Source organism: Monodon monoceros, unplaced genomic scaffold (genome assembly GCF_005190385.1).
Source record: "Monodon monoceros isolate NGI ecotype Baffin Bay Population unplaced genomic scaffold, NGI_Narwhal_1 Super_Scaffold_17, whole genome shotgun sequence".
NCBI lineage: Eukaryota > Metazoa > Chordata > Mammalia > Artiodactyla > Monodontidae > Monodon > Monodon monoceros.
The window spans coordinates 24,547,567-24,570,906 of record NW_021703773.1 but is presented as its reverse complement, the minus strand read 5'-3'; the positions used below and the strand labels follow the sequence as shown (position 1 = coordinate 24,570,906).

The window sequence follows — 23,340 nt, the reverse complement described above, 5'->3', positions numbered from 1 at the left end:
CTCACGTGTGTACATACTAGCCACACACCCGTACATAACAAGCCCACGTGTGTACATACTAGCCACACACCCGTACATAACAAGCCCAGGTGTACATACTAGCCACACGCCCGTACATAACAAGCCCAGGTGTACATACTAGCCACACACCCGTACATAACAAGCCCAGGTGTACATACTAGCCACACACCCGTACATAACAAGCCCACATGTATACATACTAGCCACACACCCGTACATAACAAGCCCAGGTGTACATACTAGCCACACGCCCGTACATAACAAGCCCATGCGTGTACATGCTAGCCACACACCCGTACATAACAAGCCCATGCGTGTACATGCTAGCCACACGCCCGTACATAACAAGCCCAGGTGTACATACTAGCCACACGCCCGTACATAACAAGCCCAGGTGTACATACTAGCCACACACCCGTACATAACAAGCCCACACGTGTACATATTAGCCACACACCCATACATAACAAGCCCATGTGTGTACATACTAGCCACACACCCGTACCTAACAAGCTCACGTGTGTACATACTAGCCACACACCCGTACATAACAAGCCCACATGTGTACATACTAGCCACACACCCGTACATAACAAGCCCAGGTGTACATACTAGCCACATGCCAGTACATAGCAAGCCGTGTACATACTAGCCACATGCCCGTACCTAACAAGCTCACGCGTGTACATATTAGCCACACACCAGCCACATGCGGCTCCCACACCCCACTCCCGCACCTTGGCTGGTTTGACTCTCGCTGCCAGGAACACCCTTCCCGCGTGGGGCTGGCGGAGCCCCGTGGAGCCCCCCAACCAGAGAGTCTCCTTTTCTCTGCCCTTCAACCTCAGATCCTTGCCCCTGCCCCCCGCCCCAGTGCTTTACTAACAGCACTAAACCGTCTGCGATGGGCGGCTCTGACCTCTAAGAAGGGTGCTTTAGTTCGGGTCACCCGACAGTCCCGAGCGCCGGCCCCGGGGGATGTGGCACCGCCCCCCAGCGCCCCAGGGCCCACCTGGCAGCATGTGGTGGACCGGGGTGGCGACGTTGACGTCCTGGAGATGTTTGAGCGTCTCCGTGTGGAAGAGGCGGAGCGTGGACCCCGAGGTGAAGGCGATCCAGATGCCCACGCCGGCAATGGCCATGTGTGAGACCACCATGCCCTCCTCCTGGTGGGCCTCCAGCTGGCTCTGCGGAGACCAAGGAGAAGGCGAGGGCGTGTCAGGGATACAGCACGGAGCTGCACCCCACGTCGCTGTCACGGACCCGCCCTCTGGGCTGTGCGTGAAGCCTCGGGTGGCGCTGTCGTCCCCACCATGCCAGCGTGTCCAGCTGGCGCCCCGGATCTCACCTGCCCTCAACCACCTACAGCAAGGGCACCGTCACCCCAGATCCGCAGGTGCTGAGCAGCGCCCTGGACGCCGTGGACCATCAGCACCCCCAAACCTGAGTGGGAACGAGGGCCACGTCTGCCTGCGAGGAGGCCTGTACGGGCAGCTAAGCCCCCGCCGAGCTCGCAGGGTCCCCTCGGTGTCCAGCCCTGTCCGGTCCCCGGGTGGCCACCTGCTGCTTCTCCGTTTGACCAGGCCCTTCCCGAGCCTCTGGGCTGTGCTCTGCTCCAGGTCTCCATCCTGACAACCCTGCTCCACGGGGCCCCCGAGAGGGAACTTTTGGAACTTGTCCCCATGGTGGACGGGCTGGTGCTGGGCAGCTGTGGTCACTGCCTACCAGGGATTGGCGGGGGGCAGGTGGGGTGAAGCTTGGAGACACAGTGAGAAGAAACACTACCCTCAAAGAAGTCCTCTTAGCCCACAGCAGGTCACAATCCTGCACAGCTCTCTAGCCTGAAAAGAGGTAACTTAAAACCCCCTAGGGAAAAAACAGGCTTATGCCTCTGTCCCCTTCCTCAAGGACTGAGAACAGTGCGGGACGCTCTTTACAACCCACTATGCGGCCGAGGGGGCCAAAGGCGCCATCCTCGCACGCCTACCTTCGTGGAAAGGGCTCGCCAGTTAGCCCCTCACGCTGCACCCACGCCGCGCGGCACTCCCAAGCTGGACCAAGGGGGACACGTGAGTCTCTGATTTTGTCGGAAGGGAGGCTGCCCGTCCAAGGGCACCACACCTTGTTTTAAGTGAAGACTGCAGCTGGACAGGCAGGGCTGGAGAGCGGCCTGGGGGTCGTCCTGAAGCCGGGACTCAGGCGTGACAGTGATTCTGGAGTTCACAGACGCCCCCGACGGCCTGAGCGCCCAGTCCTGCCATCACCACCTGCCCGGGGCTGCGCATTCCCTCCGGAGTCCCCGCGCACCTCCCGGGAGGGAAGACGAGGACCCTGCTCTCAGGGCGGACAACTGGCTCGGGCCCTCGGCCCCTCCTGCAGCCAAAGCCGGGGGGCCGCCGTTTCCTCCGAGGCGCCCATGCTATGCTCACCTCCACAGACACCTCCCTCCGTGCACGTGTGCACCCTCCCACAAAGCGACCCCGATCATCACAGGTCTAATTTAAACACGCGTCAGTGGGGACGAGCCGGTGCCGGGGGTTAGGAAGGAGCCCCGAGTTCTTACAGAGTGAGTCCTCCCGAGTAAACACATATGACTGGAAATGCTGGGCCACACAGCAACTCCACATTTCACTTTTTGAGGAAGGACAGACTGTTTTCCAACAGCTGCCCCATTTCACGTCCCCACCGGCGATGTGTGCAGCTCTCGACTTCTCCACGTCCTCTCAGCACTTGTTAATGTCCCTTTTCTATTGCTGTCATCCTCGTGGGCGTGACGTGGTGTCTCATGGTTGCTTTGGTTTGCATTTCCCTAAGGACTAAGGATGGTGCACACGCTTCCCTGTGTGGCCGACTGTGTATCTTCTTTGTAGAAATGTCCGTTCAGATCCTTGGTCCGTGTCTGAACTGGACTATTTTTCTTTTGATCGTTGAGCTGTAAGTTATATAAGCTGTTTGTTAGGCACTCTTGGCAGACACACGATTCTTAAGTATTTTCTGCCATTCCGTGGGTCGCCTTTTCACTTTGCGGACAGCCCGTTGAGGTGGCTTGGGCTGCCCTGTACCACAGAAACAGACATGGCTTTCCTCTCTGGCAGGCTTCAAGGGGGATAGCTTCCATGCTGTTTTGTGAACCGGTACAGATCCCCTCGGAGGAAGCCCACTGCCGAGACCAGGGCTGCAGGAAGCGGTAGCACTATTTCGCGTCCCACTGCCCTGTGTGTGTATCACCGAGCAGTAAGGTTTCAGTAGCAGAGCGGGGCTGACTGGGAGGAATGGGGCAAGCGGCCCACCCCTCCCACGTGCGCTGAGACTCGGCCTCACAGCTCTGCGTCTCTGAAGAGGAAAAGCCCAGCTGGTCCTTCAGGTCAGCTCAGGACAAAGCGCTCACTGCTCCCGGAAGGCCATCTCTGGCAGAGCAAGGCGGCTTCCAAAGAGAGGTTAAAAAGGGAAGAAAAACGTCACGTGATGCTGAGAAGTCCTTGTGCTACCTGAGCGTAAAGGAGCACAGGTACTCGCTCTCCTGGCTGCTGGCTCTTTCACAGTTACTGTTGAAACTTCTTGTGGAAGAAGAGAGAAACTCGCGGTCTGCTGGTCCTCAACCCCCGCTTCTTTCTAAGAACTCAGCAAGCCCAGGGAGGAGGCAGCCCAGAGCCGCTGCTGGTCGGGGCCCACCCCGTCCCTGCCGTCCAGCGGCTCTGTTCGGTTACTGCCTTGGCCACCCCACTCCCATCCTCTGTCTTGCGGGCCATCTTGTCCCACGCGTCCTGCACGCTGCTTCCCGGCTGTCCTGTAGTCACCTCCACCGCTGCAGCGGCTGCCCGAGTCCACCACTGTCTGCTCACGGGTCTTCGGCGTCTCACAACTGGCTGTTTTTCTTTACAGAAGTGCCTCATTCTGCAAAATCTACCTCAGATTCTTCCTCTCTGTCCTCCACCCACGGGGAGTGGAATTCTCCCAACAGAGCTCTGGAACAACCTTCTCAGTGAGTCTTCAGTCCCCAATCTCACCCCCCTTTCAACTCCTTGCAAAAAAAAGTCCTCGGAGAAGACAGATTTCCTGGCGTCTGTCCCTTGGTTAAATCCCCACACGGCCCCCGCCGCGCACAGCGTGGCGGGGCTCAGGACGTCACGCACCGATCTGCCCCGGGAACCGAGCCAAGCGCGGCTGCCCTCACAGTCACGGCCTTGGCCTCGCCAGAGCTGCCCAGACGGGCCCCGTGAGCGCTCACGGCAACAGAGGCTGAAACCCCAGGAACAGAGGCGGGGACCGCACGCTCCTGCGTGTGAGGGACCAGGTGCCCTCTGACCACACCTGCGCCAACCCCACGTCCCCACGCTCGGACTCACCCTGTTTCTGGGCAAAGGTCCTCCAGGAACTGCCTTCTCATGTCCTGACACACAGCACTCCTCCTCTGAGATGTCATGCATTTTTGCCGCCTGCTGAGGTCCTCCTCTCCCTGGACAGGGCGGCTTTACGGGCCTGTGACCCTCGCGGGGTCTCAGGCTCAGAGGGCTCCGCACCTGGCATGATGCTCGGGCTGCTGGCATCTCGGAGTCTGGGCTAACTGACATTGGACGTGGGGCCCTGCAGATGCCGTAGCCAGTCCTGACCCCAGACCTGCCCCCAGGGGCCAGGTACCTGGTGTTGCCCTCACCTGTTCAGGCACGGCACCTGGCCTGTGAGTTCTTCCTGGGCTTTGGGTTTTTTTGTATAGCACTGTACGTCTTAAATGCGTGACACGTTTGTGCTGGATGATGGGTGATGTGAACAATAATTTATCTCTGGGATGCTGGCCATTGTCTCCCACCTTCTCAGAGGCTTGGTCTTCTGTGTGAAAACAGGAACTTTGGGCAACAGGGTGTCGGAGTCTCCTGCCACCTTGAAATCATGCGGATCTGAAGGTCTCTGCAGGGTAGCAGGGCCGGGACCGGCAGTAGGTGTTCAAGAACTGGTCTGCCTGCCAGCTTGGGCCTGTCGCCTCTGTGCCCTGCATTCGTGTCTTTCTATACAATGACGGGAATTTATCTCATTAGGAAAAAAACGCATCAACTCAGAAAACGCTCTGCTACTAGGTCACCTTTAGTATCGTATCCATTTCATTCTTTCATTCTATTTTTCTCTTCAACGTCGGGGGTAGGGTTGGAAGGAAAGCTTTTTCTTCTTCTCCTGTCCTTCTGTCTGTTTGTCCTGAGTCAGGAACACTGCACATTGCAGAAAATCGAGAGTAAGGAAGGACAGGTCTTACTTTAAACAGCTCCAGTAATTAAACCGAAACTACCTGTGAAATCGGGCCTCCGAGAAACAAAGCTGTGAGGTCAGCACCCGCCGTATCCACCAAACCGCCCGCTCTTCAACGTCAGGTTGCTTTCAGAGCTGCGTCCGTGTTCCTAAAGCTCAAAGTTTTCTTAAAAGGCATGAAGTAAACCCCGTGAAGAAGGCCCTACGTAGCTGGGAAGGAAGAAAGAAGGCGCCCCCCACCCCAGATCCAGGTGCAATGACTGCAACTTCATTACGTGCATTTAACACTTACGCTTCCCCGTCTGCTTTCCCTGACCTGGCGGGAAGGCGGGGAGTTTTATTCCTGCCACGCTGGGCACGCACAGCCCGCCTGGTTCGGCATCTCTGGGTGAGGTGCTCGGCGCTGCCCCATCAGAACGCCGAGCTGGCACTGCAGTCCCGCTGTCCCCGCTGCAACTGTGCCAACCACTGCCGTGCAGAGGCCACTGCGAGAACATTCATGCACCTGGACATCAGAACTCAACACCCTGCTCAGCCCACCGCAGAGCGAGTGCAGCCTTGTGGCCCCACGTCGCTGGCCCTACAGACAGGGCACATTCAGGGAGCTTCCCTGTAGCAGCTGTCCTCACCCCAACCAAAGAGGCTGCAGACGCATTGAGGTTTCAAGCCTGCAGAGCTGCACCGGTACCCCAGCTGTGGTTTCCCTGCCCGGCGGAACAACTGGATAAATTACGTTTTTTTAATAACAGTAGATTTTGCTTCTCTCTCCATAAACACATTTACTCATTTTGGTACTAAAAACACACAGAAAGGAGGCTTTTATTTAAATCCAAATATGTTACTTCTGAGTCTTCAAGATTTACAGCATATGGAGCCTCTGGAGCGTGTGGAAATAACCCTTTAATGATAATAAGGTCATAACGTTCTGTTAGTCTGGAATCGCCTTGGCGGCAGCTACAGAAACCATCATTCCGGCTTTCGGTACGAATTTATGGCAAAATTAACGTATTGGTTTTGGAGAGATGTTCTAAAGAAAGATTGTTACGTTATTATTCCTTCTCTGTGAAAAGAAACTGAAATACAGCTAACAGAATGCTATTTCTGGCTCTTGTATATTTACTCTAATAATAATTTATTCTAGTAATAAATAGCAACCACTACTGGGGTGCTCTTTACTGGCAATATTACCTCCCATTTTGATGAGGAAGTTGGTTGATCGCCAGCTTGTGGATCAGAGCCTGAGGCCCAGGTAAGCGGCTCACCTGCGACCACTGTGCAGTGCAGGGTTGAGTTAGGATCTGGACTGTGACCCTCACTACGTCACCGATAAGGTGCGACACTGCTGGTGTACAAGGCAGTGGAATACAGCCCAGCAGTGGTTACAGCGTCTATCAAGTGCCCTGCACAGGGGCCGTGGTTAATGACCTCTCCACACCCCACTGAGGGCTTCTTATTACTCTGAGGCATGTGAAGTAAAAAGGAGCAGGTGCAGAGAAGTAGAAACAAGAAGTTACCATAAAAATACTGGCAGAGACTTCCCTGGCGGTCCAGTGGTTAGGACTGCGCTCTCACTGCCAAGGCCCTGGGTTCAATCCCTGGTCAGGGAACTAAGATCCCACAAGCCATGCGGTGCGGTGGGGGGGGGGGGGGACAAGCAAAAGCAATTTCACAGGTTTGTCTCCTGCCTCCTATTCTGGACATCAGCCCCATCTCCTCTACGGCTGACCGCTGACCCCCTGTCACTTGAGGAGGCTCCACCCTGCGGGCCCCTGGGGAGGTCACGTCGGAAACAACACAGATGGAAGAACGGTTCGCGGTCCGACAGCAAGAGCGCCAGCCTGGAGTCCATGCAGGACCGAGCTCCTGGCCGCAGCACCTCGGCTCCTGGGCGTGGACCTGCTCCCCAAGCCGCCCACAGGGATTCGGGGCATCTGAAGAGGCCCCAGATCCACAGAGAGGTGGGCCCACCCCCGCAACCCTCACCTGAACACACTTCCCTTCCCACTACCTTTCTTGTGAGGGTCGCGAGATTTTCACTTGTGAGGTAGTTCACTGGCTGCAAAAGCACCCGTGATAGGAGTTTCCTTAGGGCAGAGCGGAGCGAAGAGACAGACGGTGATGAAAAGGTAGGAAATAAGTATGTCTGTCTCATCTTTAACAATAAAGGAGTAACATGGCTAAACATTTTAAATGTGTGTCGCATGTTTTAGTAACGTGGCTAAAACATTCAAGAGGTCCAATGAGAAGTGAAATTCATCTTCTCCATGTGTATATATGTACATACACATATACACGTGTATGGCTACATGTTACGTACACCCACGTGTGAGTACACTATCTGTGTGTGTGTATTGTGAGTACGTCGCCTACTTGTACCTCTTCCTCTGTGAGCTGCCTTTTCATGTCGTTTGAACGTTTTCTATTAGCTTGGTTTCTTCTCTTTAATTTAGCAAGAGTCCTCTTTATAGAAGAACACTAACACTTGGTGGCAGATGCAGCAAATATTTTATCAGTTTTCATTTACGAGAGTTTTGATACAAACAACACATAGTAGATGTTAAAAAAAAAAAAAAAAGTTTCTAAAACTTTACCAGATTTATCATATTCTTTACCATGGCAACTTCTAGGTATACGACGAATCTGGAAAGTTCCCCCCGCTGCAAAGTAACGGAACCATCCTACTGTTTGTACCTTGTAAGTCTGTGGCTTTGTCTGTAACTCTAACATCCCTGGCTCCGGAATGCCTACAACGGTGAAGAGCTGGGGCCTGAGACGCAGTCTGGTTTCTCCCAATGACTATGCTCTCTACTGAATAATCCATTTATCACACTGACTTGAAACGCCTCTTCAATCAAACACTAATTTTCCACATGTCCTTGAAGACTTACTAGTATGTTCATACTGAATACACCTTTTAAAGTAACGTCTGTATTAAAGGTAAATAACAGACAATCAGTCCATGGATGTGGCTAGACAAGGGCTGTGGGACTTTTGAGTTAATCCTTCCTTCTAAGCCACACTAGGAGGGATTTTCTTTCAGCACAGAGCCACAGGCAGGACACTGCCTGACCTCTCTACCCGCGAGAGGCGATCCTCGACATCAGCCTGGGAAGTTAGTCGCACTGGTTCTGAAGTGCGTCTTCCCGCACTGTGTAGCCATTTAAAATGACTTACCTCCACGGCGTGAGTCTCCACACTGATTACAGACACTTGACCTCCAGACGCCGCCCACAGTGTGTCTTCCATCATTAGCAGACTTCGAACTGGGAGGACGCCTAATTTTATCACTGTTTGAGGTTCAGAATTCCAGGATCCATCTTAAAAGAAGATATTTCTTTCAATTTCATTCAAATTCAGTTTCTCAAACAGACATTTCTCCAAAGAAGAAATACGGATGGCCAACAGGTACATGAAAAGATGCTCAACATCACTCATCATCAGGGAAATGCAAATCAAAACCACAGTGAGACGTCACCTGACGCTGTCAGAATGGCCATCCTCAAAAACACAAGAAAATACAAGTATTGGTGAGGATGTGAAGAAGTGACAACCCTTGTGCACTCTTGGTGGGAATGTAATAAATTGGTGCAGCCACTGTGGAAAACAGTGTAGAGGTTCCTCAAAAAACTAAAAATAGAACTGCCGTATGATCCAGCAATTCTAGTCCTTGGTATATAACCGAACAAAACAAAAACACTAATTTGAAATGATACTTGCACCCCAATGTTCAATGCAGCACTATTTACAACAGCCAAGACCTGGAAGCAACCTAAGTGTCTATTAACAGATGAATGGATAAAGAAGATGTGGTACCTATATACAATGGAATAGTACTCAGCCATAAAAAAGAATGAAATCTTGCCATTCGTGACAACACGATGGAACCTGAGGGCATTATGCTAACTGAAATGAGTCAGACGGAGAAAGACAAATACCGTATGATCTCACTTTTATGTGGGATCTAAGAAAGCCAAACTCATAGAAACAGAGAGTAGAAGGGTGGTTGACAGGGGCTGTGGGTGGGAAAATGGGAGATGTTGGCAAAGGGTTCAAACTTCAGTCATAAGATGAATAAGCTCTGAGGATCTAGTGCACAGCATTATGGTTACAGTTAACAACACTGTATGATACACTTAAAAGTTGTTAAGAGACTAGATCTTAAATGTTCTCACCACAAAAAAGCAACGGTAAGTATGTGACGTGATGGAGGTGTGAGCTGGCAGACGGCGGTGATCATTTTGCAATATGCATCAAATCAAGACACTGTACACCTTAAACCTACACAATGTTATATGTCAGTTATAGCTCAATAAAGCTGGGGAAAAAGGTTCAAATACCCCCCTCCCCAATTAAATAAATCAAAATAAAGCCTAAATAAATTCATAACACTGGAAGAAATGGACACAGACACTCCAAATCAAGTTGGGAGGCCTGCTAGACCAGACATATTATAGTAATTTCAAAATTTCAACTAGTTAATAATTCCCATGAAATTTAATCTCTACCGGAGCAGTGGAAAAAACAACTTGAATGAGCAAAGCCGTGCTACCAAAGCCAGATAAAGGTCGCAGAGAAGAGAAACAGAGAATCCCACGATAAACACTCACATGGTTCTAAATAAACGTGTATTTAAACACAAATCACATCCAGCAGGAGAGAAACAACGCGTCCTCGGCAGAGTAATCATGCCCCGAGGTGCCCCTGATCCTGACACCCACCCCCTACCCCCGGAATCCGCCTTTAGAAGGAACTGCTTCTGCCCTTCCAGCCCCTCGTGTCCCAGGGACCTGCAGTGGCTCCAGCCTCAGGACTCCTGGGATGGATGCTCATCCTCCAGGGCTCGCCTGACTGCCGTTCTCCAAAGAGCCTAGACCCCAATGCCTGCAGGCCCTCCTCCCAGGGCTCCTGAGCCCTCCAGTCTCCCCCCCGAAGCTGGCCTAAGCCCTAGTTTTATGGTCTGTTTATGGTACAACCCCTCAGGGTGTGAAAAGTAGGACTGCTAGAATCTGTGGCCACAGGGGATCAGCCCAGGGTCTCCTGAACCAAGCTGACAATCAGATTCTCCCTGTGGTGATGGTGACACCGGGCCCCCAGCCTGGTGACAGCCACACCACACCGAAGGGGCATGCACCTCACTCCATCCCAAAAGAGAAGCCCCGAGGGCCTTGAGCAAGGGCAGGATAAAGGCCTGCATTGAACTCATCACTTTGAGGAACACGGAGAAGCCAGCAGGAGGACTGACTTTGCAACGATGGCGGGTGGCTGTCTATCTCACACCCTCCTTTAAGGACCGAGCGAGTCACAGGTGCCTCAGGACGAGGGGTGATAAAAGCCGATGAGCCTCACATTCTGCGAGGCTCGGTGCAGAGTGAAACTCCCTCGGCCCACCCCAGGCGCGGCAGTGGCCCCTGCCACCCTGCAGACGCGCCTGTGTCACGCTCACCGTCCACTCTGGCGTAGATGGCCACGGCCCCGTTGACCAGGCCGGCGTACAGGCTCTGGGGCGTGCATGCCAAGCTCATGACCGTGGATTTCTCGGGAGTGAAGAAGTGCTGGAGCCGCACCTTCTTGGAGCCTTGGCTGCTTTTATAAATGGAAATGCTGGAAAAGAGAAATATCAGCTCATGGGTACGTTTGCTCACAAGAAGTGCAAGCCTGCCGAGCAGAACCACGTTCGACCTTCCTGTCCATCCCCCGCATCCTGCCACTCCTTCCAGAAACATCCCACTTGGCCGTGTTGTAAAGACTGCTACCACTCTGATCTCCCTCTTTTTTCTTTTAAAAGAGAAGTTCTGCGTTATTAAACAAACAAACAAACACCTTAGTTCTTCCTGTAGATCTAGGAACTTCACATCAGGAAAATCATCGTAACTCTCCTTTATACTCTGACCATGTTCCGTGTGAGAATAACACAGAACAAGGCTCTGTCTCATTGCAAAGTGTTAAGAGTGACGTGCACTTTAAAGCATGAACAAGAATGAAGCGTGTCCACGGCAAAGGGCAGGAAGAACTAGAACTTTCCCCGCAAGGAGCTGCTGCCCCCCTGGGTTTCCTAGGGTGACTTCCTCAGTCACTGGCTCCTTCAAAGTCCTGGACCCAACAGTCTCCACCCGCGTCCCAACAGAGGGGGGTCAGGGAGGGGCCGGCGGACTCTGCCGCCTCGCGGCTGGCAAAGCCAAGGGGCCCGTGTGCGACGCTCACCTCCCCTCCTCCGTCCCCAGGCAGACGGTGGGGATGCCCAGCACTCGGCCCCCCGTGCTCTCGGGCTCCCGTGGCCTGTCCTCTGCGGGCACGTACACCATGCACAGGACGCGGGACTCCACGTTGAAGCACTCGATGACCTTGGGGCTGGAGTTTTGAAAGGAGACGATGGCTATCTGACCCATCTGACTGGTGCAGCTTCCGATCTGGGAGGTTCGGGAGGGAAGAAGTGGGCTGCAAGGGGCTCCACAGCACGTGCACGGCTGACACCCCACAGCCACGGCAAGATCCGGCTCCCACGTGGGAACCAGCTGGCTGATGAGGACCAAATAACCTTTAAACAGTCTGCTCACAGAGCCCCGCTCCCTCTGCAACATGTTTAATTAGGTCATCTTTTTCTTTTAATTTTAATAACAAGAACACAGTTTTATTTTTGTAAAAGTCATATTTATATCCTTTAAAAACCACACACCTAGCACCACAGGATGGTAAAGGCCTATCCGTGCACAATTCAAAGTCTGAAAAAGCAGGCTGGTATCAATTTTAAACCAGGCCTTGCCTGAAAAAACAAGGACTTAAAAAGAGACAAAATGGGGTGAGAATGGATCTCAAAGTGGGTCCCCAGCATTTAACACATCAGGGAGTGTTGTTGTTTTCTAGAACTTGTACTACTGCTGCCATGATATTTATGAGCCCCCCGTTTGCTGGATCACTTAGGAACACTCAGCAAGGTTTGCTTCCCAACTTAAACCTAAATTTGATTGTCTTTTCAGTGGGAAGGAGCCGGATCCTGTTACCAGGAAAGAGCATGCCTGGCTCTACACGAGAACGCTCGTCTGGTTCCGGGTGGTGTGCGTTCTTCACAAATTCCTCTTCTTTTCCATCAACATTGAGGATGTCGTGACCCTCTCCTTATTCTAACGGATTTTCCCCTTCTGATCAATAAGCATCCTGCCTTTCCCGGGACAATGTCAAACTGCCAAGCCCGCTCGGGCCGACAGGAAGCCGGGGTCTGACCAGGTGCAGGTCCTGAAATGGAAAAAACCTCCTCTAAAATTCGAAAACCCTGAGGGAATTCAGCCCATCCCTTCGTTCTGGGCTGAGTGCAGAGAGCTATCAGCTCATCAGGCTGTTTTCTTTCCAAAACTCAACCAGGGACTCCAAGCAGGCCAGCGCTCTGGCTGTGAGACAGGGCGGGGTGCGTGGGGAGTTACGCGGGGTCAGGACACCCGGGAGAGAGCCAGGTGGGGCTGCAAAAGGACAGAGGGCCCATCGTGGAGGAGGTCTGGCGGCTCCCCACAAGGGGGGCACCAGGAGACCTGAAAACGCACCCCACGGGCAATTCCTTTGGTTTGCACGAGCCAGCAGCGTCTACTGCAAACGCAGGACCGTTCAAAGGCAGCCCTTCATTTGGAAGAAACTAATTTTAACTGCTAAGTTCCCAGCGTGAACAGCCAGCATGGACTTGGAAGAGAAAAAACTCCATGCTATTTAACCGTCCAAACTGAAAAAATATTCCAATGCTTCTATTAGTTCATGGACTTTGGACTGAATTTAATCTGGGTAAGTTTTACAGGAAAAAGAAAAGAGAGAAATGTTTTAATGCCTTAGAACTCGACACCTTTTCCAAAAGTGATCAGCCCCCTTTCCTGTTTGTGACCCCCATGTTTATAGACACAATTTGCGACACACCAGCCACAACGAGCTATCGGACCACTCAAATCTGTCATTTCTCATCTCATTAGCTATGGATATGGATTCTTCGTGAACTTGCATTAAAAACAAACAAAAGGGGCTTCCCTGGTGGCGCAGTGGTTGAGAGTCCGCCTGCCGATGCAGGGGACACGGGTTCGTGCCCCGGTCCAGGAGGATCCCACATGCCGCGGAGCGGCTGGGCCCGTGAGCCATGGCCGCTGAGCCTGCGCGTCCGGAGCCTGTGCTCCGCAACGGGAGAGGCCGCAGCAGTGAGAGGCCCGCGTACCGCAAAAAACAAACAAACAAACAAAAAACAAACAAAAGCATCTTACCCACAGGAAACCATGAGCCGTGGAAAACGAGTCTGGCTGATTCTCATTATTTAGGTAAGGCTCAGGATTATAAACGGCACATTCGATCTAAAGGGGAGAAAGAAATCAAAGGCCCGAATTTCAAATGGGACTCAGAGGAGGCCAGGGGCCACGTCTCACAGGGATGACAGCATTCTGACATAAACCACGGCAACTCCAAAGGCTAAGAGAGGGCAAGATCGATGTATGAGTCTCAGAAATTTGCTTTTTAGAAGCAACACCTAAGTGTGCCCCGGGCAGCTGCAGCTCTGGGTTGAGGCCACACCGACAGGGCCCTTGCCTCTCCCGGGGAGCAGGTTCTGCCAGCGGGAATGGTCCCCATCAGCTGAGGGAGCTCCAAGGAAGCCCGGGTTCCAGGACTGAGTGTCGGCCAGAGACCAAAGTGAGAAAGACACACCCACACGTCTCTGCAGTCTGTGTGGACACCGGCCGCAGTGCTTGAGTCCACTGCACAGGGACACTGACAAAACGCCACCCCAGACGGGGTCTGCTTCAGCCAAGAGCGGGCACCATGCTTCGGGCCACCGGAAGGTCTCCAATTATGACCACGTGGAAGCCGAGCCGCCCAGCGACGGGCACAGAGCTGCCAGACCTGAGCCGCGGGGCCTGATCGCGGGGCCTCGGAGGAAGGCCCAGCACCGGCTCCAGATAAGCAGCCTCTGGCTTCAGACCACCACCCTCCTAAATGACTTCTACACAAACGGGCCCTGGAGGGGCCACGCCCAAGGCTGCCCCGGCGCCCCTTCCTGGTAACCGCCCGCTGCCTGTCACCTTGAACTCCTGCTGCTTGGCCACCGTCACAGGCATGTGTCCCACGAGGAGGGGGTGCCTCTCCTTCTTGATCTGATTCCCGTCGTCCTCCACGTAGAACCAGCCCAGGTGGTTCTCCTCCTCTGTGCCCGTGCCGGGGGAAGGGAACAGAGGTGGGCAACAAGCACAGGCCCGGGGGCAGGGGGAGAGTCTGGCCCCTACTTTGGGTAAGACTGGAGAACTGAGGGTTTTCCTTCTGGAAAACAGCACAGCCTCTTCTCACGGGGGAGGCTGCAGACTTGCGGCTTTATGAGGTAAGTGCTCTGCCCCGAGTCTAATGGACGCCCACCGCCCCGTTCCCACCTTGTGGACCAGCCATCCGCTGGGGGCGGGGGCACTGCGAATCATCAAAGCGCAAGCCACCTGGGTCTGGTCTGTTTTCCTCTGTCCCTTTTTCAAACTAGCTGAGATGTTTAGATTCAAACACCAGGGACTGAGTGAGAAGTTTTCTAACATGGCACAAAACCATGGGATAAAAAAGTACGACGAAATGAAGAAATGTTTTACTACAAAGCAAGTCATCCATCTCAGCTTTGAAAACATGACGCATCTGAAGATAAACGGGAGCTTATCCTCAGAGCCTATCCGTGTCCTTGTTCACGGGGTCACCCCGAAGCTGGCCTGATAAACCACTGAGTCATTCAGGGAGGGAGGGAGCCCTGTTCCGAGGATCACAGGCCATCCCGGATGGCCTTCCTGCCACCAGCCTCAGATCACAAGGCCTATTTCTCTTCCGTATTTTATTTTCGGTTAACATTTCGGATTGTTTTGCACCTGAATGAGAGTTTTACACACACATGGATGCAGGACATCCCCGTGTCCTGAGTAACAGACCTGTGTGTGTGTAAATAACATCCAGGTATCTTATCCCACCCACCCATCTATCTAAATGTTTGCTACACAGATCAAAAGAAGGCAAGGCTAAAGGGACGTAGGGACAAGAAAATAATCAGAGTCACTCCCATCTCTGAAAGAACCACAGGACTTATTTTTCGTGCTTAGAGGGTCTTCAGGGACAATTCGGTCCACTCCTGTGTTTTATTTCACAGGTGAGGGGTGAGGAAACAGTCTGAGACGAGCCATCACTTTCTCATCCTGTGGGCCAGACCCGGGACTGGGTCCTGCCTCACAGGCCACAGACTCAGAGGACTTTTACTTGTGTTGAACCATCTCAACTCATATTAATGTTTTGTTATAATAAAAGTGAGGTTTTTTTCCCCTACAACCCTTAAATTATAACACAAACGTCTTAAAAATCGCTGCACTAGGGTTGATTTTTCCCACGTGGAAACATTCTTTCAGGTGAATGGATGAACCTGTTGTAAAGTTTACTTCTCAGCCGTGACCTCATCCTCTTGGGCGTGCATTTCATCACACAAGAGGAACGGACATTGTGTCTGGTTCGAACATGCCTCATTTAGCTGAGATCAACCGGCTCTTACCGAGGGCGAGCTTGGCCATCTGCAGGTTGTTGATCCAGGACTCCTTGATGGCGGCGGTGAAGGTATTGAACACGGCAGTGAAGAAAGTCGGCCGGCCGGACCTGCCAGGGAGAAGAAAAGACAATGCACTCCACGCAGTGGGCTCCATCGTGTGAAACCCAATCACGGGGCCTGCCCCTCAGATACAATCCCCAAACTGCGAAGACATGCACGTCATGACAAAGGGCCCTGTTCTCGGTGCTGGCCCGGAGGCTCCCTTCCGACGTTTACTGACTTGTCCTGTTTCCCCGGGAGCTGTAACTGGATCCGACAGCAGTCGGCCGCTCTGATCTCCTCTTCCTTCTTCAGAATAAGCCTCTGTAAACCCGAGGTCCAGTCGTGGGCTACCAACTGGTTCAAATTCTAGGAAGGAGATGCACAAGCACACGTAAAGATGTTAATAAGACAGGACCATCCCGAGGGAGAGAAAAAAAGTGATGCCGAGACATGAAAAACCCAGGGAGACCAGTAACACTCATCTGATCAGGAAGAAAGCACCTTTGGGAGGCGGGTCATGTGGTGCTGGGACATTCCTAAGAGAACTGACGCTCAAGTCAGCCTCCGGATGAACAAAAGTTACACCAAAAGCGCTTCACCTTCTCCGAAATAGGAGAAAATACACGATCAGATGGATTCTTAAAGTAACATCAGTTCTTGCTTTTGATAGAACCGGGAGGTGGGATCACATGCTGACAACGACTTAGAAATTAAAAGAGAATTTTAAGCCAAGTGGCTTCGACTGTCACCTGATAGCTTCCTTTGAGGTTTCCAACCAGTTGAGTGATTTGACCGATGACATTTAAGTCATGCAGCAAGTTTTGTAAATCTTGATACAGCTGCCCCGGCCCCATGTAAACTCTGTCTGCAAAACAAGACAACAAAAAGAGCACAAATCTCAGGCGTGTTCACGCCGGGGCTTGAGGAAGGAGACACAAGAAGGGAGTCTAGTTCATCCAGATTTTTCTAAAAGTGAACGTTTTCAAGTAAGTAGATGCTTTTCCCTTTCCGGCCTTTCATTTTGACATAATTTTAGGCTTTACAGAAAAGCTGCAACAGCACAGAGCTCCCTGCACCAGGTCTTGGATGTTAACCTTGTAGAACCACAGAAGCATCGTGCAAAGCAGGAATTCCCATTGCTGCAGCAACACCAACCAGTGCGGGCTCTACTCAGACCTCACTGGCTTCCGCACGGAGGCCAGTTTCCCAGGGACGCGAAGGCGGGTCCCATGACGCATGAAACTGTCACACCTCCGTAAGTCTCCTCCAGTCTGCTAGGTCAGTGCCTCAGGCCATCTCTCCCTCATGACCTTGACATTTTTGAAGGACACTGGTGAATTAGTCCATCGGATGTGTCACAATTTGTATTTTTAAAGCACCGTTGATGTAATCACTATTAGTAAAAGGTCCCTGGTCTCTAGAAATGACCTTTAATCGCAACCAAAGTTTCAACAACCGCGCTCTTCCCAACGCCAACCTGAGCGCCCCAGTGAGCCTTCTCTAAACGCTTTTTTAAAAGGATGGAGAGGAGGCCTGCAATGAGCTGGGTGGGTGCACAGGCTCCCAGCGCCCGCGAGAACAGCACCCACCGCTGACTCGGGCTGATCACTTAGCCAAATGATCTAAGTCTGGGGGGACATTAAGCAAACGGTTAGCACACAAAGAGTTCTGAAGCTACTGGAGGGTTTCGGGAGTGAAGTGGGTGGATGGTGAGGATGGTGACTTTCTACGCACCTCAGTGTTACTCTTGCCTGACCAGTGGAGTCATCTGGAAGCCCTGTGTGAGCAGCCATCCCGGGGGGGACAGTGCAGAGATTTGGAGCTGATTTAGAACTCTGCCTTCTGTGTCTGTAACCAAGAGGATCATAAATGAATAGGTACCTGTAAAGCCTCTTTACTCTTTATCAGAGAGTAGGTAAAGTGGAAGGTTCACACAGAGACGGCAGAACAAGAAAGAAAAGGAAGGAAGGAAGGAAAGGGCAGATTCCTCTGTGCACCTTCTGAACGCACAGGGACGCCCTGGAGGTGGGCGGATGGTCCTCGGTGTGAAAACAAGAAGGGCTCGTGCAGCCCCAGGGCAGCCGCACTCGGACTCCTGGGTCACCAGGAGCCTCCTGCCAACCCGACACACTGGACTGATGCCGTCCACCACCCGGCAGCTGGGACCCGACAGGCCCAGCCTGTCCAAGCAGAGGGAGGGCGGGGTGGGAGCCAGGGAGGACGAGGCCCAGCGTCCAGGGTGGTCTAGAGTCACGTGTTGGAGCAGAGAGGTCGGCGGGCGCCCGGGACAGGCTCTGGAGACGGGGAAGGACAGGAAACGGGAGGTCACAGGACTGGGCCTGGTTCCTCCTTAAAGCTGCGTTCACGAGGCCCCACCAGCCCCATCCTATCTCATCAAGGATAAAACCAACGCTGCCTGAGTCACCCCATCCCCAGAGGGAGAAGAGGACTTTTCCTGGCGGGTTAGAGAATCTTCCTTATTGGGCAGAAAGAGTTTCTCTGCCTTTACCCAACGTGAAAACATCTCAAAGTTCACACATGTGGTGAGCGTCAGAGATGCTTTATGGAAGGGCACGCTGGGGACACAAACACACAAACAGCGAGTAAGATGCTAATGAACCCAGAGGACGCGCACGAAACACCACAGCATCCACTCAAGTCACACAAGACAGAACAAAGAGCCGTCGTTCTTTTCCCAAACGTTACTTTCAGTTTAGGAAAGAATCTCTTTTTCTGGCTAAATTCATATAAACAACAGATCTGCAAATCAAGATTTTTGTTGGGTGGACTTCCTACCATCTGGTCACAATGCCCAGCACCCTGGGTTTCTGGGAGCAGACGGCTTCTCACTGCGCCCGTCTCCATGGAAACCCCTGCAATTTGGCTTGAAAATTCAGGGTTTGAAAGCTAAGTGGAGTCCATGTGGCCAAGGAAACAGCAACACTGCCCAAAGACTCCCCGTGGTGCGGACTCAGGCCCCGGCAGGTATGGACCGGCTGCAGCTCTGAGGCCGAGGCCCCTGCGTCACACCAGCCACCTGGGTGGTGGGAGAGTCCGGGCCCGGGGGTCTCCAGGCAGGAGGCGCGGCAAGGAGGAGTAAACGGGGTACGGAGACACTGCAGACGGAATCCAACCCAGAGACAGTGGGTGGTTCTGGGGTGGCGAGAGGGATGCAGGGCGGGGGCTGAGTAAACACCCCACTGAACGAGAGAGGCAGACCTGCCCCACCCAGCAGTCAGCAGGCCTCGGGACAAGCTCTCCTTTCCAGAACTTTCCTTTCATTCAGAAAAGTTTGATATCTTACAAATCAAGGACTTTTTTTTTACCGAGGAAGAATGGACTGTTAAAAATTACACATCTTCGGGTCACAGTCTGGCGACCAGATACGCACACTTCTGTGGGAGCCTCTCTCCCACCCTCCCGCCTGGACCGCGCGGTGGCCTCTGCCTGGCAGGCCAGCCCCCGCCGAGTACCCTGTCCCTCTCGGGCAGCTGCTTCCGCATGGGGAACACACTTCTCTTCTTCCTCTGATGGCGAGGCTGGTGCCTACAGAGGAGCCCGGGTCTAACAGAGAACTTTCCCTCCTTTTCCTTCCAGAATGGAGTCGACCCAAAGTCGCATCTGCGGCTGAAAGAAAGCTTGACGCCCTGCAGAGCGAGCATCAGCTCCGGCCCTGGACCCTGGGTCCAGGGCCCCTCTGTCTGCCTCAGGGCTGGCCTCACGTGCAAGATTGCAGCCAACCTCATGCAGGTTTCACTTCTGTTTGTATCATGAAGAGCACCTCCTCCCTGCCCCTGAGCACTTGCTTCCTGTTTATTCTTCACACTTTGTCTTCAGCTGGGCTCACTTCTCCGGTCTTCGGTTTTATCTGCCCTTCTCCCACCCGGCCTCTGCACTTGACTGTGGAGACCCTCCCTGTGTCCCCAGAGGGGCTCCGTCCCCTGCATCCCCTGCCCAGATGCTGCTCCCTGGAGTGTAAGGATGCTTAGGGCTCTTCCAGCTTTTTTTTTTTTTTTTAAGATTTTTTTTTTTTTGGATGTGGATCACTTTTAAAGTCTTTATTGAATTTGTTACAATGCTGCTTCTGTTTTATGTTTTGGTTTTTTGGCCGAGGAGGCATGTGGGATCTTAGCTCCCGGACTAGGGATCGAACCCGCTCCCCCGGCATTGGAAGGTGAAGTCTCAACCACTGGACCGCCAGGAAAGTCCCTCTTCCAGCTTACATTTTTTTTTTTTTTTTTTTTGCGGTACGCGGGCCTCTCACTGTTGTGGCCTCTCCCGTTGCGAAGCACAGGCTCCGGACGCGCAGGCTCAGCGGCCACGGCTCTCGGGCCCAGCCACTCCGCAGCACATGGGATCTTCCCGGACCGGGGCACGAACCCGCGTCCCCTGCATCGGCAGGTGGACTCTCAACCACTGCGCCACCAGGGAAGCCTCCAGCTTACTTTTAATCATGGCAGTAGCCCCCTCCCTCGTTCCTGAGCTGCTGTACCCACTGCCCCGGCTTCCCCCTTCACAGCCAGATAGCAGGGATCCGGGCACCTGTGTTAGATTTCAGCCTACAGGGGACACGCAGTAAATGCTTCAGGATGGGAAGTGACACTGTCAGGCTGGCCTTCCATTCTCTCTGCAAAGTTCCTGATGGCAAACAAGGGCCCCATTTCCAAACAGGGGCGCCTGGCTCCCTAGAACTGCCACCTGTTCTCCTGCAGGCTGCCGGCAGGGGCGGGGGGCACAGGGCAGACCACCGCCGACACGCACGTCAGCGCCATGTCCACCACGGCTCTCCCTGGCCTGCGTCCCTGCCCCACGACAGGAAAGCTCCACAGCTGGGTGCTGGTCCAGCCGCTCAGCGCCCCAGAGCCCAGGCCGGTCCTGTGCCCCTACAGTGTGTCTCACTGTGCGACAAAGAGGCCCAGCTACGCGTCTGGCTTTTACTGCCCATTTTAAGGATTAAGTAACCAAGTGGAGAGCAATGGGCGCGATTTTTACAAGACGACATGTATCAGTATTTACACATGAAAAAGTGCTTCCCTTTAAACCAGATCTAGCTGCTTCTCACCTGTTGAAATGTCTCAGGAACCTCTCCTTGGGAAGCGTTTGCTGCTGGGTGGTGAAGGTTTCTCATTCTTGTGTACGTGACTCTCCGAGGGTCCGGCAGCTCATCCCCCCAAGGCCCCTGCAGAGCCGGCACTGTGGCCACGGCCCCTCACACCCTCCACGGAGCCCACCTGGCACAATTCCTTGCAAACTGGGGGCGCTTTAGGGCCCACTTGTGGGAACTAAATGAAGAAAACACTCTACAGCGTCACCTTATTTCTAGCAAAAGGGAAATTTTCTCATAAACCCACCTCCTGAGAAAGCGTGGAGCAGGGTGAAAATAAGATGCTATTAGCACAGAATTTTGCAAAGTCAGTTCCGGGGGTTGGAAGCTTAAACCAACCCAGGGAGCCCAGCTTGCAGGGCCCTGCACTAGAGGGAAACGTTTAAGGCCATCACGTGTCACAACTCAAGGACACAGAGGGTGCAAAGCAAAGGCACGCAGCAGGGGCCACGCTGTCTCCGCCGCTGAGTAGCAGACCCAATCTTGCAGCACTGAGCTTCAGAACAGAGTCGTTCAAACAGCAGAACAGTCACATGAATATCAACGGGGAACAGAACTTCTAACTTAGCTGACGGGGCTTGAGTCCCGTCTTCCAGCACATTCAGAATTAGCAAACTTCAGTTTGTTAAAAACCATTTTTTTTAAATCTAGAAGGCATTTTGAAAACCATCTACTCCACACTCCCCTTTCACAGCTCAGAGCTAAAAAATTAAACCCACTTTAAGGATGAGGAAGCTACAGAGGCACGCACTAAACCAGGATCCCAGGCAAACATCTGCGCCCACGGCGCTGACTGCATCTCTGCCAGCATCGCCCCTGATCTCCAGACTCGGTACTCAGAGCATCCTGTCCCCCGCCCGCCCCCCGCACTGTCTGTCCACTTGGCACCTCGACTGGTAACACCCTGCACTTAACACTGGTGAATTGTGTTCATCTGTATCATTTTTTTTCGGATTCCACATATAAGTGATACCATATGATATTTGTCTTTCTCTGACTTACTTCCCTCAGGATGACAAATCTCTAGGTCAACCAGAGGGAAAGAATCGGGGGGAAGGATACTTAGGGAGTCTGGGATTGACATGTACACACTGCTATATTTAAAATAGATAACCAACAAGGACTTACTGTGTAGCACAGGGAACTATACTCAATATTTTGTAATAACCTATAAGGTTAAATGTTACAGAGAAAAGAACTTGAAAAAGAATAGATACATGTATATGTATCTGTATCACTTTGCTGTACACCTGAAACACATTAGATTGTTAATTGTTAATCAACTATACTCCAAAATAAAATAAAAAGTTAAGAAGCAACATGGATCTAGGACTATTAGGACTATTAAAAGAGTTTTGGACAACGTGAACACCAGCATGGGCAGCGCCTCTGCAAAGCACCCTTCCCAGGACAGCTGGACCGAGAACATGTCCTCCCCGGGAGTCTCCCCGCCTGGATACCTGCACCAAGACACCAGCCGGTCAAACTCCCACTGTCACAATCTACTGACGACACAGACCTGTTAAGGGACGAATGGGCACCTTAATTCTTTCTCCTCAAGAAGCCAGCATTGCCTAAACATTAACAATCCCCTTCACTCTGCTCTCCTTTATTCCAAGAGACAGATATTCTACTGCGTTATCAGCAACTGTTTTGTTTTCCTTCTCTGACCTTAGCCTTTGTTCTCCTGGCGTCCGACCACACATGTAATGGAAACCATAAGAGTAAGAGGATCCTCGGATGGAGATGGATCCAGGGTCCCTGATTCTACAGCAACTTCTCAGGTCTTGAGGTCTACCTGGGGACCACTCAGTGGTCTCGGTCCTGCCTTTAAGGACTTAGCAGTATCACCAGTTGTAAAGCCAGAGTGAGCAGCTAGATAACCTGGAAGCAAAGTTCTCCTTAAACTCAGAATGAAGAAAAAGATGTACTCTACAGAGTGACATTTTCTTTTGACAGACAATGAGGATTACGTATCTACATTTGCCACAGCTGACAGGAGCTCGAGGTAACATCTAGGGCCACAGCTGACAGGAGCTCGAGATAACGTCTAGGGCCACAGCTGACAGGAGCTCGAGATAACATCTAGGGCCATAGCTGACAGGAGCTCGAGGTAACATCTAGGGCCATAGCTGACAGGAGCTCGAGATAACGTCTAGGGCCACAGCTGACAGGAGCTCGAGGTAACGTCTAGGGCCATAGCTGACAGGAGCTCGAGATAACATCTAGGGCCATAGCTGACAGGAGCTCGAGATAACGTCTAGGGCCATAGCTGACAGGAGCTCGAGATAACATCTAGGGCCATAGCTGACAGGAGCTCGAGATAACATCTAGGGCCATAGCTGACAGGAGCGCAAGATAACATCTAGGGCCACAGCTGACAGGAGCTCGAGATAACATCTAGGGCCATAGCTGACAGGAG

General features: G+C 52.6%; 1 protein-coding gene across 19 annotated transcripts in view; it reads right to left on the bottom strand.

The window, feature by feature from the left end:
* The window catches only part of ARHGEF10 (Rho guanine nucleotide exchange factor 10), an 88,568-nt gene that overhangs the window by 10,101 nt on the left and 55,127 nt on the right, over nucleotides 1–23,340 (bottom strand). For 13 of the 19 annotated variants that reach the window (XM_029226418.1, XM_029226420.1, XM_029226413.1 and 10 more), the window contains 9 exons: nucleotides 16,564–16,679; nucleotides 16,053–16,180; nucleotides 15,779–15,879; nucleotides 14,298–14,419; nucleotides 13,488–13,574; nucleotides 11,461–11,666; nucleotides 10,703–10,860; nucleotides 8,434–8,576; nucleotides 1,034–1,208 (listed from right to left, as the gene is read on the bottom strand). In XM_029226418.1, the coding sequence (XP_029082251.1) occupies nucleotides 1,034–1,208; nucleotides 8,434–8,576; nucleotides 10,703–10,860; nucleotides 11,461–11,666; nucleotides 13,488–13,574; nucleotides 14,298–14,419; nucleotides 15,779–15,879; nucleotides 16,053–16,180; nucleotides 16,564–16,679 (1,236 nt within the window). Of the gene's footprint in view, nucleotides 1–1,033; nucleotides 1,209–4,367; nucleotides 5,223–5,299; nucleotides 5,426–5,551; nucleotides 5,745–8,433; nucleotides 8,577–10,702; nucleotides 10,861–11,460; nucleotides 11,667–13,487; nucleotides 13,575–14,297; nucleotides 14,420–15,778; nucleotides 15,880–16,052; nucleotides 16,181–16,563; nucleotides 16,680–23,340 lie in introns of those variants that run through there. The other 6 variants (XR_003794177.1, XR_003794178.1, XR_003794180.1 and 3 more) reach the window with 6 other exon arrangements.